The 14,644-nt window shown below is 39.0% G+C and overlaps 2 protein-coding genes across 3 annotated transcripts in view; one reads left to right on the top strand and one right to left on the bottom strand.

Annotated features, from left to right (window-relative positions):
* The first annotated feature begins 522 nt into the window (after positions 1–522).
* On the top strand, positions 523–9,549 carry si:dkey-183j2.10 (probable glutamate receptor). Of its 2 annotated transcripts, XM_007237534.4 has the most exons (10): positions 523–626; positions 873–954; positions 2,579–2,610; positions 2,694–2,873; positions 4,029–4,255; positions 4,552–4,649; positions 4,859–5,076; positions 7,415–7,634; positions 7,736–7,980; positions 8,925–9,549. In XM_007237534.4, exons 1-10 carry the CDS (start codon positions 624–626, stop codon positions 9,021–9,023), a joined length of 1,404 nt encoding a protein of 467 aa, XP_007237596.2. In that variant the 5' UTR covers positions 523–623; the 3' UTR covers positions 9,024–9,549. The 2 variants fall into 2 exon arrangements, with proteins under 2 accessions (XP_007237596.2, XP_022537895.1); XM_022682174.2 differs by lacking the exons at positions 523–626; positions 873–954 and adding an exon at positions 2,055–2,125.
* Positions 9,398–14,644, bottom strand: part of LOC103046518 (1-phosphatidylinositol 4,5-bisphosphate phosphodiesterase eta-2) — a 21,263-nt gene continuing 16,016 nt past the window's right edge. Inside the window, exons 15-22 of the mRNA XM_049468528.1 lie at positions 14,376–14,561; positions 13,770–13,877; positions 13,540–13,664; positions 13,374–13,458; positions 12,922–13,068; positions 12,740–12,819; positions 10,491–12,117; positions 9,398–9,794 (exon numbers count right to left, since the gene is read on the bottom strand). Coding sequence (XP_049324485.1) covers positions 9,778–9,794; positions 10,491–12,117; positions 12,740–12,819; positions 12,922–13,068; positions 13,374–13,458; positions 13,540–13,664; positions 13,770–13,877; positions 14,376–14,561 — 2,375 coding nt within the window. The 3' untranslated portion in view covers positions 9,398–9,777. The remainder of the gene's footprint in view (positions 9,795–10,490; positions 12,118–12,739; positions 12,820–12,921; positions 13,069–13,373; positions 13,459–13,539; positions 13,665–13,769; positions 13,878–14,375; positions 14,562–14,644) is intronic.

Below are 14,644 nucleotides of genomic sequence, written 5' to 3'. Positions count from 1 at the left end.
CCTGATTGGTTGCTGTGGCCTTCTCCTTTAGCTTCGCTTTTCGACTTTGCTTATTCTTGCAATTTAGGATCATAGCTTCTCTTTAGTTGATTCAGTGGATCGTTTGACCTCCGCCAGGCTGCTCACATCTTAATGAATTTGTGTTGCACAGATGTTGGAGATATGGTGCAGCAGGTGGGGCCGCTCACGGATGGTGGATCTTTGGTCATCTTGGTTGGAGTTAACCTCTGAGGCAAAGTTGCATTTTACGGTCGCTGAACACATGAATCTTCGATTGTTTAAATATCTCGAAGGTTAAATACCACCAGAGCTCTCACTGAGCTTTTTTACTATTCTACCATCACTCTTGCCTTTTGTCTGATAGAAGTTTAGTTTATTTAGTTTATATAGTTTATATATAGCAGTTTTTTGAAGGTGCAGTGAAAGAGAGGATAACCTGCACTAGAATTTCTTCATGTTAAATTTTCACTGAACCGAAGGCGTTTTTCCTTCATTCTGATCTTAGTGTGTTTGATTTACTCCTCCCCCTGAAATCATTGGCTTTCTGTGATCCTCATCAGTGTCGTCTCCTCTGTGCTCTCTCAGTCTGAGCCGACCCGGTGTGGAGTAACTCTACAGGCACGATGGTGAGTGTGAGGACTGGGATTCTGTCTTCATAATTTATTTCTTCCTACTGTAATCTTTGAAATTAAGTTTGATGTTAGGCTTTAGATATTGATGGATGTTTATTGAAGTAACTGTAATAAATAATTGTGTTATATTTTATGTAAGAACCTGCTTGAACTGCACTTTGTTTGTTTTCATTCCTAAGTGATTATTAAGCAGAAAATCATGTTTTAAATGTTAAATATAATGTTTATTTTTCATTCTAGGTGTTTTTCAACAGCATGTGGACCGTGCTAGCTTTCATCACATTCGCTACAGTCCTGCTGCTATCAAACTCTTGCTCTGCAGGTAATATCGCTAAGAAGCTAAGAACTGCTAAATCATGAGCCACTGAGTGTTATGTTTAAGGGTAATAATATTTTTTTAATTTAGACTTTTATCATGTAATACAGCTCTAGGTCACTCACCAACAACAACAATAATTATCACCACCTAGCTTTAGTACATTATTATAATAATTATTATCATTATTATAAGCTATTGATTTATAAGCGTACACGGAATACATATTTCTAGTCCGTCTGCAGGCTCGCGCACTGTGGTTACGAGTGTTTCTCGGCCAGTCCGTTTCATCAGCTCTGCAGGAGATGCTGAAGTTTCACAGGCTTGTCATTTAATAAGCGTCTGAAATTGTCAACTGGGCAGAACTTCAGAGCTTCAGAGCTGAAGATTGCATCCTGCTTGGCACAGTTCTGACAGACAGGAAGCTAGCCAGCTGCCACTTTCACAAAAACACACAGTTATAAATCAATTCTAAAGGGCTGAAACAAGAGGGCCAGTGTTTGTGAAGGCAGTGCCACACTGCTGCCTATCATACTCTTCAATAGGAGGAGCTGATGGGTGTCAGCATCACTCCAAGCAGCCGAATTCTGGGCTTTTGATGGTCTTTGACTGCCCTTCCACCCTCACCACCCGACTTTTATGATTCATTCAATAACAACATCAACCAGAATTAGTCACAGTCCAGCCAGGGTGAATAAAGGCCTGTTTTGGATCAGTTTAGCACGTAGCTCGACCCGCCGGGAGCCGCCGGCTCCGGAAACACATGCAGTCAAAAAGGGCATCAGCACAGCCTGGCTTCACCGCGGTACTGTCACATCTCCCTGTGAAGATGGGGCTTAATATTGCTGGTGCACAGGAAGGCTCCGAGTTGGTGGAGCCTGTTTTGGGTGATGGGACCGAGCCTGGAATAGAACCAGCTTTAAACTGGCAGATGAATAGAGGAATCCCAGAGACTCTGACCTGCCTTTCACTCTGAGGTCACTGTAGAACAAAATCCGTCCCAAACACCGCTTTGGATAATGCTAAATATAATGTAATGTAATGTAAAAACATGCAGTTAACACAACTTAGCTCAAATGTCACTGAATGCTCTCTCTACCAGCTAATGTGATCCTAACCCTAAAATACTCTGAGGAAACTGAGTCCAGATGGATCTGAATCGTAGGATAAAGAAAAGGTTTGATGTGTAAAGATACGGTTGGCCCTAATCTTTAAAGGATCTGTGGGGTGTAGACTGCCATGTTCTTTCACTCTTATAGCTCCTCTCAAACAAAAGGGTAACTCCTTGACGTAAATAGAATACTGTAACATTAATAGAACATTAGTAAAATGTTCTTCACCTCAGTCTGCTTGTTAAATATTATTTTAGCATTAAAGCAATGGAGCATTTTACATTTCACCATAACGCTGGAATGCACATTTGTAGCTGTTCATCAAGAGAGGTTCTAAGCATCATTGGTTTTTAGGCTAGTTGTGTAAATGTGCATTTGTGTGTTTTCACCAGTATAAGTAATTTTGCACCCCGAGTCGATTGTGTTATTTTGTGCCTGCACTTTTCTGCAAGCTTTAATACTTTATTATACTGTAATTTACAAAATTTACATTCTGTTCTGTTTTTTTTTTACTCCAGCAAAGTCAGAGCTGACAGTAACTACAATAAAGGTCAGTCACACACACAATCAAACAGACACACACACACAGTATTATATTGTATTTATTGTAAAATATTTATGTTTGAAATTTAGCAAGACCCGTACACCATGCTGAAGGGCTCTCAGCTGGAGGGATACTGTATGGACCTGCTGTCTGAATTAGCCAAGAAACTGGGCTTCAAGTATAAAGTTCATCTGGTGAAAGACGGGTCGTACGGCCGGCTGGACGAGAGTGGAAACTGGAATGGGATGATTGGAGAGGTGGTGAGGGGGGTAAGTGACAGCGATGGACGAAATGTTGCAGTATGGTTGAGTAGCTAGTGTCTAAGGTGTTGCTAGGTACTAAGGAACAACAAATTCTTTGTTTTATCCAATTATCCAGTGTTGGCTGCTAAGGTTCCTAACATGTTGAGAAGCTGTTGCTACGGTATACTTGGTAAAGTTGCCATGGTACGTTGGCTTAGACGTTGCTAGCAGTTTACTATGGTGTAACAGGTACCAGTTCTAGCTGTGTTTCAAGTGGTTGCTAGGTGCTGTTAACAATTAATTGAGGCAAACGAGAGCCTGCAGTTTAGTGGGTGTTGTACAAAGGAAAGACTAAAATCAAATAGAAGAAAGAATAAATAGGAATTAATTAATCAAAACCTACATTTGTTCTCAGTGACATGTCTTGTTATTGTGCACACAAAAAGGTGTATGTGAACAAAAAGGTCAGGAGGAAAAAAACTTTAATAACTTTAAAGTGATAAAGATGCAAAGTGAGCATGCTAAAAAGTACTTTTAAAACGTGTATTGTGGTGCAGTCTCTTTTTAGAGTGGATAAATCTGGTGATTTTAGCAAGGGCTCTGTTGTGCTCATTTATCTCTCCAGCTCTCTTCAGCTCTAATTCTGTCTTTATCTTACATTATTTATGGTGTGTGAATGAGCAGATGAAGAGTGGAGAGTTCTCAGTAGCACCATTAGCAGCACCATGTTTGCTTAGGTAAGCAGAAAAAGCTGTTATAGACAGAACAAAGGGTTGGGGACCTACCAAACCTATTTATTTTAGAATAAATATATGTGTGGCTTTTCAGAAATGGTAGCAGAAAATCACTGATAGCACTTATTATATTATTTTGGCCTATACCGTCTCAGGAAAAAAACAAAGATATTAAGGACTGCTGCTTTAATGAGAGCCATATGATCCACATCACATGATCAGACTGAACAATCTGGATTTGGACCAGTGAAGACATCTCCAAAACTCCAGGATGAGACACATGGTGTAAAATCAACAGAAAAAAATAGCCGTTAAAACTCAGAAAAAGAATTTAGGCCATAAAATACAGATCAAATTAATAGACATAGAGACCAGGAAGAAAGTGTCTCCTAATCTTTGGTTCACAGCAGCCGGTCCTTAATATAGTTGAATTAATTTTGCTCCTCAGGAGGCGGATCTTGCCGTAGCTCCTCTAACGCTGACCGCAGCTCGAGAGAAGGCAGTAGGAATGACCAAACCCTACATGCAGACGGGTATCAGCATCCTCATGCGGCGGGACATCACCTCAGAGGATTCCAGCATGTTCGACTTCCTCAGTCCGTTTTCTGGAGAGACCTGGTTCGGGATCCTCGTCGCATACATCCTGACCGCAGTCTGCATCTGCGTCGTAGCCAGGTGAAAACACCTATCTCAAATAAATCCTTCCTGCTACATGGAGTAAAATATAACAGGCTTTTTATTTAGTCTCTTATTCCTTTTGAAACCTCTTCTGATTAGTCAGCTCATTGTTTTCAGACCAGCATATTTCACTGTTTTCTTTATTTAAAGCGAGTGTGAGGCTTCAGTTCCTCTTCCTTTTCAAAGAGGAAATCTTTTGTTCTGCTTATCTGATGGAAACAGTTCGGTTTTTCTACCAGATCTGGCAGTTATCGATGTAGAAAAAGACTTATTTGCAGTGTTTATGTTTTCAGAGTGAGCCCTTGTGAATGGAGTCAGCCTGAGAGCGAGCAGAACCCCTTCACCCTCCTGCACAGTCTGTGGTATATCGCCGGAGCTCTCAGCCTGCAAGGTCCGTCATTTCAGCTCAAATATTAAACATGTTTTCAACATTAGTTATCCATCATCAAAAAATAGTTGCACCCAGGATGCATTACAATCCAGGGTGCTACTGTTGGATGATAATGTGTGTATATTTAAAATATTGTGTTACGTTTAATTTCATGCTTTTCATGCTAATCAGATCAGCTGGTATTTTTATGTGTCTTTTCATCACTGTAGGTGCAGGTCCTCACCCCAGGTCTCCATCCGGCCGTGTGGTCAGCTGTACTTGGTGGCTCTTTGCCGTGGTGCTGCTGGCCTGCTATTTCTCCAACCTGAGCTCCAACCAAAGCTCAGACTCTTCACACCTCATGATAAAGGGCTTTGAGGATCTGGCCAATCAGGACATAATCGAATATGGAACACTGGCTGGATCTTCAACACTGGCTTTCTTTAAGGTCTGTTTGCTTATTAGAGTATCCAAACTAAAATTCAATTTGGAGCTGAAGTAATCTTACCTAAATTTATTTGTATTGCTCATTGCCATCTCACACCTCACCAACTTTCTATATACTTTAATTCCTGCATCATGTAAATAGGGAATGGCAAGTGCGTGCTGATTGGTTTATTTCACATTATGCCCAAAACACACCCATGATTAAATCAGAGAATTAGTAAATGCCTTTTGTGCAATTTTAGCTGGGCAAGGTCTACTTTTACCATCCTTACGATAGCAATACACACTGACATGCCCTAAATCAAGCTGCACGGTTGACAGCTCGCCTATTGATCAGAATATGTTGATCTTGTTTCACAGCTTCCAGTTTGACTTGTACACTTATTTGACCAAAAAAAATATTATATATTATATATTAGAGGGAAAGCAATTTATTGGGGAAACTGTACACTGTAAAAAAAAATCCTATTTTTACAGAAAATAACTCTAAATGTTTACACTATTTATCCCTTTTCTTTTACTACAGTCTAATTCTGTCAAATTACAGACATTTTCTGTTAATTACAAGCCCCTGTTCTAATTTTACATAGTTTGACATTAATGAGAGATTACGGTTAAAACTCTTATTTTTAGGGCTATATTGCTATATTATTTTTATGGTATTTTTCCATGTTCTTAAGTTATATAGATATGTATGTAAAATTACTTATTATTATATGTAATTATATGTGTGTGTTATTATTTAAAGGTTTATTTCTTTCCCAACAACTCAGTGGTTTTCTTCATAATTGTAAGGTTTATTTATTTATTCATTTTTTATTCATTGTTTAAAAAAATTACAGAAAGTAACCATAGAAATAAAAAGTTTTTTCTTTCTTTTATGTAAAAGAAAATATACCTAAAAAAAACAACTGTCTGTGGGGCGTGGCTATGTTAATTAGATGTTCAGTTTAGAGGGCTCACCATGATGTAGTTTCATAGCAGTTTTATCCACCTGGCTGGGTTTTAGACTGTGCTAATATAAGTGGTTTCACTCTCTGAGCACTTTTTATTGCTTTAAATGAGCAGAGAGCCTGTTAATAAAGAAATTCTGAAAAGATCATACAGTTTGTCACTGAATGTCACTGAATACACATTAATTTGTGAATCATAAAGCTCACAACTTGAAAGACAATTAAGTTAGTTAAAAAAGGTAAAATAACAGTTTTTCCCTGCAGAACATTGATTGAAATCACTTTATTGAAGAAATTTAATTGTAAATATGCTCTGAAAAACTGTAAAATAACAGTTTTTTTCCCTGCAGAAAGTTGATCAAAATCACTTTATTGAAGAAATTTAATTGTAAAATACTGGTGTATGTATGTGAAACCTTTAATGAAAGTGCATGTGAATCTACTGGTTTTGCACTTCATATGAATGAAAGTATTTTACTTTAATTTTAGGGTTTTTGTTTGGCAGCCGCTGCTGCCAGTAATTTGACCGTTTTTTTACGGTTTTATTTTTTACAGTGTACTGTGCCCTGTTGGTTCCTCTATTGGTTCCTCTATGCTGGATATAAGATGAGATTGAGAGGGTTGGGTTTGGAGGTTCTAAAGGTTCTGTTTGGATCCTGCAGCACATTTACCCACAGATGTTGCTACAGCTGGGCCTGTAGATCCTGTAGCTCTACACTCGTAGGTTGAAGCTGAAGCTGAGTCCCAGCTGCTCCATAAATGCTGGATTGGTGTTAAATCTGGAGATCTGCAGGACGAGGAAGTGCTGCAATCTGGTGGAGACTGTGTTCCTGGGAAACCCTTGCTGTGTGTGGGTGAACATTATCCTGCTGAAAAATGCTGCTGCTATCAGTTGGAAGAAGTTCTGCAGGAGAGAAAGCAGCAACACATCTATCTGAGACCTGCTGTAACTGCATGTCAAGTTTTGCAGAAATCTTGGATGCATGTTCTTGTCAGTAGGTGCATTTGATGGAAAGCATAATCACTGTTTTCACCATTTTTAGTTCTCATTTGCAAAAATGGGAGATTTATAATTAAGATTATTTTCACAACAATCAGCTAATGCTCATGTGGAGCTCATATGGGTAGAACGTGGGCTTGGTGGATTTCAGGGGGGTTTCAGGTGGATATTGTTTCAGGGTTTTTTACATGTGTTTTTTTCTGTGACCCAGTTGGGCATCCCAAATAGGCCCCACCCATCATTACATCTCACCTTAACCTCACACAGGTCCCTGCTAGGCTCCATGAGATACGCTACACAACCTCCACTGGTAAAAAAGTGCTTTAGTTATTTTTATGTCAGCGATCTCTCATTTTTGTTTTGTATTTTCTCTCTTTTGGGTGCAGAATTCAAATAATCCTTCCTACCGCCGCATCTATGAGCACATGGAGAGACGGAAGAGTTTTGTATCATCAATGGATGAAGGTGTTCAGAAGGCACGGGATGGAAACTTTGCTTTTATTGGGGAGTCAGTATCGCTGGACCTCGCTGTGGCTCGTTACTGTGAGCTGGTTCGAGCCCATGAGGTTATTGGAATGAGAGGCTACAGCATCGTGACTCCTCTGAGTGAGTCAACCGTAACATTTACCAACACGATACAACACAACTTTAAACCTTTATTATTTAAAGAATTAAAGTGAATAAATTATGTTGGTGTATGCCTGCAGACTTCCCCATGCTGAAGAACCTGAGCGTAGCCATCCTGCAGCTGAGTGAGGCAGGTGAGCTGGCCTATCTGCGCAGTAAATGGTGGGCCAGCAGCTGCATGGCTCAAAGTGCTAAAGGTTCATCACTAAGGGCCCAAAGCATGAAGGGAATTTTCCTGGTGCTCGCTGTGGGTCTGGGGCTCGGGGTGCTGCTGGCTCTGCTGGAGCTCACCTCCAAATCCCGGAGCAGAGCCCAGGAGCAAAAGGCAAGAACGTCTTTCAGTCACTGCAGCTCACTGTTATCTTTCCTTTCAAAACATCTGTAAAACATCTGTTTTCTGGCTGCTGAAGTATCAGAAAGTGTCTGTATAAATGGAAGTTATGTATTCGAGACATTTTCATTTTATTTCATTAGTCAGACAACAGAGAAGTACTGTTTTATTTGGGGATTTTAAAGTATTGTGGTAAGACACTGCTGCCATTATGTTTAGGTTTGTTTGTGATTGAAATTTAGTTAGAAAGAAATACTTTTAGTAGTTGTTTTATAACTGATCTGGCCACCACTAGCTTGGAGATGGTTTCCAGATCAGTTGTAAATCACCTGTAAGCACCTGCACCCACCCTGAGGGTGCAACAAGCCATGTTTTTTACTAAAAGAATTCTCAACCGTCCAATATGTGAAGGGTTAGCTTAGCCACTAGCCCACAGAGCTTTCCTGCGGCTAGACTCACCGCAAAGCGTACAATAATAAAGGTTCTACGGTTCTAAAGGTTCTAGCGTCAAAGTCTCTTAATACTCACATGTAGGACTGACATCCACTACCTGTCCACTCCAGGTAAAATAAAGAAAAAAATAAACCTTACTTTCATGTGTTTTACAGAGCTTCATTCAGGAGGAGAGAAAAGGGTTCTTCCTCAGTCCTACATTAAGCTTCTCACCAACACACACAGTTCTCCCTGATAATAATCTTAATAAATACTAAATCAATTAATACTGATGTTGAGTTTAGTGTTTATATCACTGTTCTAATTTGAATTTAATTTTAAACTGAACTGGAGTGAACGCTGGATCTGGATCTGTCTGCATCTCCAGTGTTTTAACCACATTGACCATCAAAGACCATCATCTGAAACCAGTCAGCAGCAGAAGCTCTTCTTGATCTTTATTATTATTCATAATTACGATTCCCTGCTCTTTGTTCTCCTTACAGAAGTCCTGCTGCTCTGTTCTGACCCAGGAGCTCAGTCAGCGTCTGAGAACAAACAGCCCAAAGCGAGAGCCGGAAACCTCAGAGAAAAACAAGGCCTGAAGTTCTCGCTTCCTTAATTTACTAATTACAGCCGGGACCCTTTCACCGCCCAGAACAGAAACTCTATACCTGTAAAAGCCTAACTATCTGCACTGTGGCATAGATTCATATTAGCAGTAGTACATACCTCAAGCTGTACATCAGTAATTAGAGTTTATACACTCTCTAAGTGTGGGAGGAAACCTGGGGGACTAATCAAAAGCGACTAATATAAATAAAATATACCTGCTCTAATCCTGTATACCTAACCTCTCATCTTCTCTTTTATGTTCAAATATAATGCACTTTAGTAATCAAATATATATTTAAATCATTTTATAGAAGTTATGAATCTATATCAAAAGTGCCTATATACTATAATAAGATTCAAGGAGTTCAGACAGAATGTGTTTATCTGTGCATTGTTTCATCTTAAACACATCATTAAAAACATTTACATCACACAAGATAATGTACAAAAAGCTCCTTACAGTAACAACTCTGGCACATTGTAATTAATGAAATAATAAATAAAATTTAACCAAAATCTGTTGTTGTGTACTCTATTACACTGTTACAGTAACTCATTTGCACCCATCACTAAATCAGATTACTTACAGAAGCAGCTTTTCACTGGATTTAATTATTAGCAAATAAACCAGGATATTACCCCCTCAGTTATTAAAAAAACTAATTATTGGTTTCCAGTGTTTATTCCTAATGCGTATTAAAGTACTGCTTTTCTTCAGGCAGCTGGTGTTTCCTGTATACATTTCTACAACGTTGAGTGATCTGAAACACACACAAACACACACACACACACACACACACACACACACACACACACACATATATACATACTATAGAAAAATATATATCTATATATATCTATATAATAGCATAGCTTTCTATACTGTTTAATGTAACAATCCTCACTACAAAAACGTTTGTATTTACAATAATTTACAATATTTTAATAATAACTGAAATATATTGCTATGTAATAATAAAATTTAACAGCCCTGCTTACAATGCTTAAACATTAGAGGCAGATATTAAGAGAATTAGATATTTGACCATGACTACTATAATAAGTGTAAGTCCAAATAAAATAAAAACAGGGTGTTCTTTAATATTTTTATTATACATCTACAATGACTAACAGCTAACTCAGAACTGTTTTCTGAGATGAATTAATGGCTGATGTTTGATATCAGAATGATGTTACTGTGCTGGTTAGATAAGGAAAGTTCTGCTGTTGGATATGTGGATACCGAACTTCAGCATTAGGTCAAAGGAAAAGCGAATAATCAACAGTAATTTTGAAAACATGCTGTTGTTTATGTGAATTATTTATAATACTAATCTAATAATAATCTGATATTTACAAAATGTAATAGGCAGATCCCAAATGGTGTAAAAATATGTTGCCATTTCATATTGCAGAGAACATATATAACATATAAAGTAATACAAAGTAAGACTCACCACTAAAGAATAACGGTGAGTGGCAGCGGATCTCCCTCATTTTCTGCTCAAACAGAGCGTTCATCTCCCGCTGCAGGGTTCCCACACTCTGCTGCTGGCTGTCGGGGAATCTGGAGGGCAGGGCGCTCAGATCGATGCTTTCCAGACTGTCCTGACTGCTGGACTCACTCTCGGCACGGCCGGTGTTTCCAGGACGGTTGGAAATGGAGGTGTTGTCCTGTGGGACAGGGCTGAAGTGGTTTTTACAAAAAAAATCAGTCCTGAGTTCATGTAGGCTGTTTGTGGGACGTCGTCGTGGGACGCTGGACGATCGACGCAACTTAACCTGTGATTCTGTGGAAGATGATCCACCACGGCTCTGCGGGACACGTCTGCCCATCGCAGGGGTTGCTGGAATGGACAGTGACTGGTTTGATGGCTTTGCAGGAAGGTCAACTGAACCCTTTAGCCCAAATTCACTTTTGCCAGTTAGCCTTTGACTTGTTGGAGTAAATTGCTCACTTTGTTGCTTTGGAAATCTGTCAAGTTTTGGGTCGAATTTAAAGGGCGTTTTCTCTATAAGGTTTCCCAGGTTGTTTCCAGGGCTTTTTGGGGTCCAAATATCAGTGCAAATCTCTGATTCCTGGGCCGTTATGGTTTGGTATTCAAAGGATCTACCAACTCTTAGGTCCTTAAAAGCCCGGCCTCTGCTGTAAGAGTCCAATGCTTGGCCCGAGACTGGCTTGTATTTCCTACATTCAAGCTCAGGACCTGGAGAGACATTTTCTGTAATTGAAAATTGTTTAGACAGAGAAGGCCGGTCAGGTCTTTGAGGTGCAGGAATTGTTATTTCAGCTCCAGGTGAGCCTGCTGAGTCAGAACCGGTATCTTCTTGTTGGGCTAATGGAGGCAAGTCAGTGAAATTAAGAACAGCATTCTCCTGATGTCGTAAATTGGCTTGGTTTGGATCAAACTCTAAATTGATGTCATTTGCATTTCCTAGTGCTCCACAGCTTTCGGTAGTGAACAAGAATCCGCCACTTTGCCCAGTCCTTGAATTTCTTTGGTCCATCTGAGCAGACAGACGCCCTTCTGGGTTCTCCTTTGCATCAAAGCCTAAATTAATGTAATTTGCTGATTTTTTAGACACTTCAAAACTACCAGTGGATGACAGGTGGCTCCAACTAACCTGAACCCTTAGTTTGCTTTGGTCTGTTTGAGTTTGCGGAATAATATCTGGGTTTCTCCTTTGATTTAATTCTGCGCTCACATAGTTTGCGGTTCTTTCTGATTCTCCATAACTGTCTGTAGAAGACAAACGTCTTTGGGTCCCCCCCAGATTCTCCTGGGGTTCCTGGAAGCACACCCTGTGAGATCTTTTCAACGGTTCACTTTGGACGCCTCTGTGGAGAGACTGGTTTTGAGATGCAGTCCTGCTGTCCTGTGAATTGACGTCATCACTGTAACGACGATTAAGGAAATCCTCCCGGCTGTAGGATTCCTGTGGTTCTTGCTTGGCCTTTGCTTGGCCTTTCTTAGCTCTAGATTTTCTTAAGAAGTTTGGAGCAAATGATGTTTTTGTGCCGTCTTCAGATGTCTGCATTAAGTTTTTCTGGATGAGCTGTTTCATGGCATTGCTTGATTTGCTCTGTCAAAATTAAAAATACATCTTTTAGTACACAGTACATATAAATAACCTTATAGTACTGTGATTGTTTGGGTGGAAAATAGTATAGATACAGTATATGGAGATATATGAAGCCCAATATTTACACCTAAACCTACATTTACACTGGCAGCCAACGAGACTCTGTCTGCTTCTCATTTGGTTCTTCTGGGTGTGTTTGAGGATGCTTGCATTATCGTTTGTCAGTGTGTATCAGCATGGCCCACTAAGCATGATGGTTAATCTAGCAAACTACCTATCAATCTAAATTGCGTTCTCACCTAGACATTGCTGGTCACTTGTCACTCTTTCACATGCTAGATTGAACACAGGGTAACACTATATTCAGAACATTTGCTTCAGTATTTTTAACTTAGTAAAAAAAGAATAAACTGAGATGGACAATGAAAGCATTCCTTTAGAGGCATGCGCTGAAGTCGGATTGTCAGATAAAAATTAAACAAAATGTTGAATTCTATGGTAGAATCACGCCATTGTAGGTATTGTGATAGTACTGTGTCACAGGTCCATCGGCAATATCCATCCACCACCAAGCACAACACCACCCTGCTAAACAATAAGAAAAAATCTGGGTAAGACCTGCCTTTCCAGTGATGTCATTAATGGCAACATGAACAAAAATTGAGGCCTCTTCTGAACCCTCCAAATAAACATGACGATAACCTGCATAGAAAAAGTAAGTATATCAAATTCATTATTGCTTTGCAGAATAAATGAGATAATTTGTGTAATGAAAACAGCTTTATTTCATGGCTGGTAAAGTACCTGGCATTATGCTTGTAAACGCTATTGTTCTTTGTCCGATGAAATCTCGCCCAATTGGATCGTGATCCCAAACCATAAAGCGCACCAGTGCTATTTTAGGCATGTGTAGCGTAAACACCAAGGTTTCTTCCCACATGGGGTTAAAGCCTGTTAAGAAAAACAGTCTATGTCACTACTGAAAGGTCCCAACTCGCAAATAAATAAGAATTATAACTATATGTATTTTTTCTGGATTCATATACACTAACAATTTACACATTTTATTGTATTACATTCACTATATTACTGACCACGAGATTAACGTGAATAACAACAATAGGGGTGTAACACTATTTGTATTTGTACTGAATTGCTAAAGTTATATATTGATTTATTGTATGCAGGATGATTCAGATTCACCACAGTTCTGAAATAACTTTAAAGAAAGAACATCAATCTTATCCAAAACTCACCATTATCATCCACGACTCTCGTCTGCTCCTTGTTACAGTCTACAGGGAGACCAATAATCTCCACTTCCACATAGGGATCTATAATCTGCAGGTAACAAAATGTGTCAGCAGATATATTTTACATATATTTTCCAAGCTCTAATAATTAATTTGCTTGTTAACTTACCTCTCCTCTGTCACCTAACATGGAGTCTTTAGGTTTAGGTAGCTGCTGGCCGCTGATTATTTTCAGCACTAACTGTGTTTTTCTGTGTCCTGGTAACGGGTCACTCAACACGGGGTTAAAGGCACCTAAAAGTGTTCTCATAGATGGGCAAAAACATGCATATATCAAACTGATAATTAATAAATTGTGCAATCATTTTAATTAATAGTTTAATTAATTTTAATACTCACCTTTGCACATGCACTTAGGCTTTAGTACATATCCGCAGTTTCCATTGGCAGCAAATTTGGCTCTGTTCAGTTGTAGCATTCGGCCTTCCGTTTGGTAATTCAGTGCAACTACAAAATCAAAGTCGATATCTGTGATTTTACAGTTCATCATCAGCACAAAGACATCCCTAAATATGACTGATATTTAGGTTATTAGGTCATTAAAAAGGCAGGAGAGTTGAAATGTAATGAATGTTTCTATGTGTAATCTATGTGTTTCTATGGTAATAATATATTACAGTATTAGAGTGAAAAGAGAAGTTTATTGAAAACTGTACAAATAAAAAAATAACTCTAGTTCCCTGTTGGCCTCTAGCCTGGATAAAAAAAAATAGCTAAATACTGGATTGGTGATAAATGTTGATAGATTCCTGGAAAACCCTCGCTGTGTGTGGATAAACATTTTCCTGCTGAAAATACCATTTTAAAAGTATTTTAACACTGATTAGAAGGGGTGTCCCCTATACATACATACATACATACAAAGGGGAAAAATAATTATTTGACCTTCTGCTGATTTTATAAGTTTAATAAATGAGTGAAATTCTGGCCCGTTACACATCATACCCAAATGACATCCAGCATTCCAGAAAGGCTGAGGGTTGAAGTTGCTGGAGTCTACGCGGTAGTTGGAAGGATAAACGCGTAAAAGTTGCCGCTGGTTGAATCGCACTAGTTGTCCTGGTTTGAACTGCAGGATCTGGTTGGAGATACTTTCATTCAGTGAAGATACCTGCCAGCTGGATGCATGCGCTATAACACACAGAGACAGGACTCAATTAAGGCTAAATTATTCTACTTTTTTATTAAATTAGAACTGCTTTATTGATAGTAAT

This window comes from Astyanax mexicanus, chromosome 20 (genome assembly GCF_023375975.1).
Source record: "Astyanax mexicanus isolate ESR-SI-001 chromosome 20, AstMex3_surface, whole genome shotgun sequence".
NCBI classification, from domain to species: domain Eukaryota; kingdom Metazoa; phylum Chordata; class Actinopteri; order Characiformes; family Acestrorhamphidae; genus Astyanax; species Astyanax mexicanus.
Note: the sequence above shows the minus strand (reverse complement) of the source record. Positions and strands in the feature narration are given on the sequence as shown.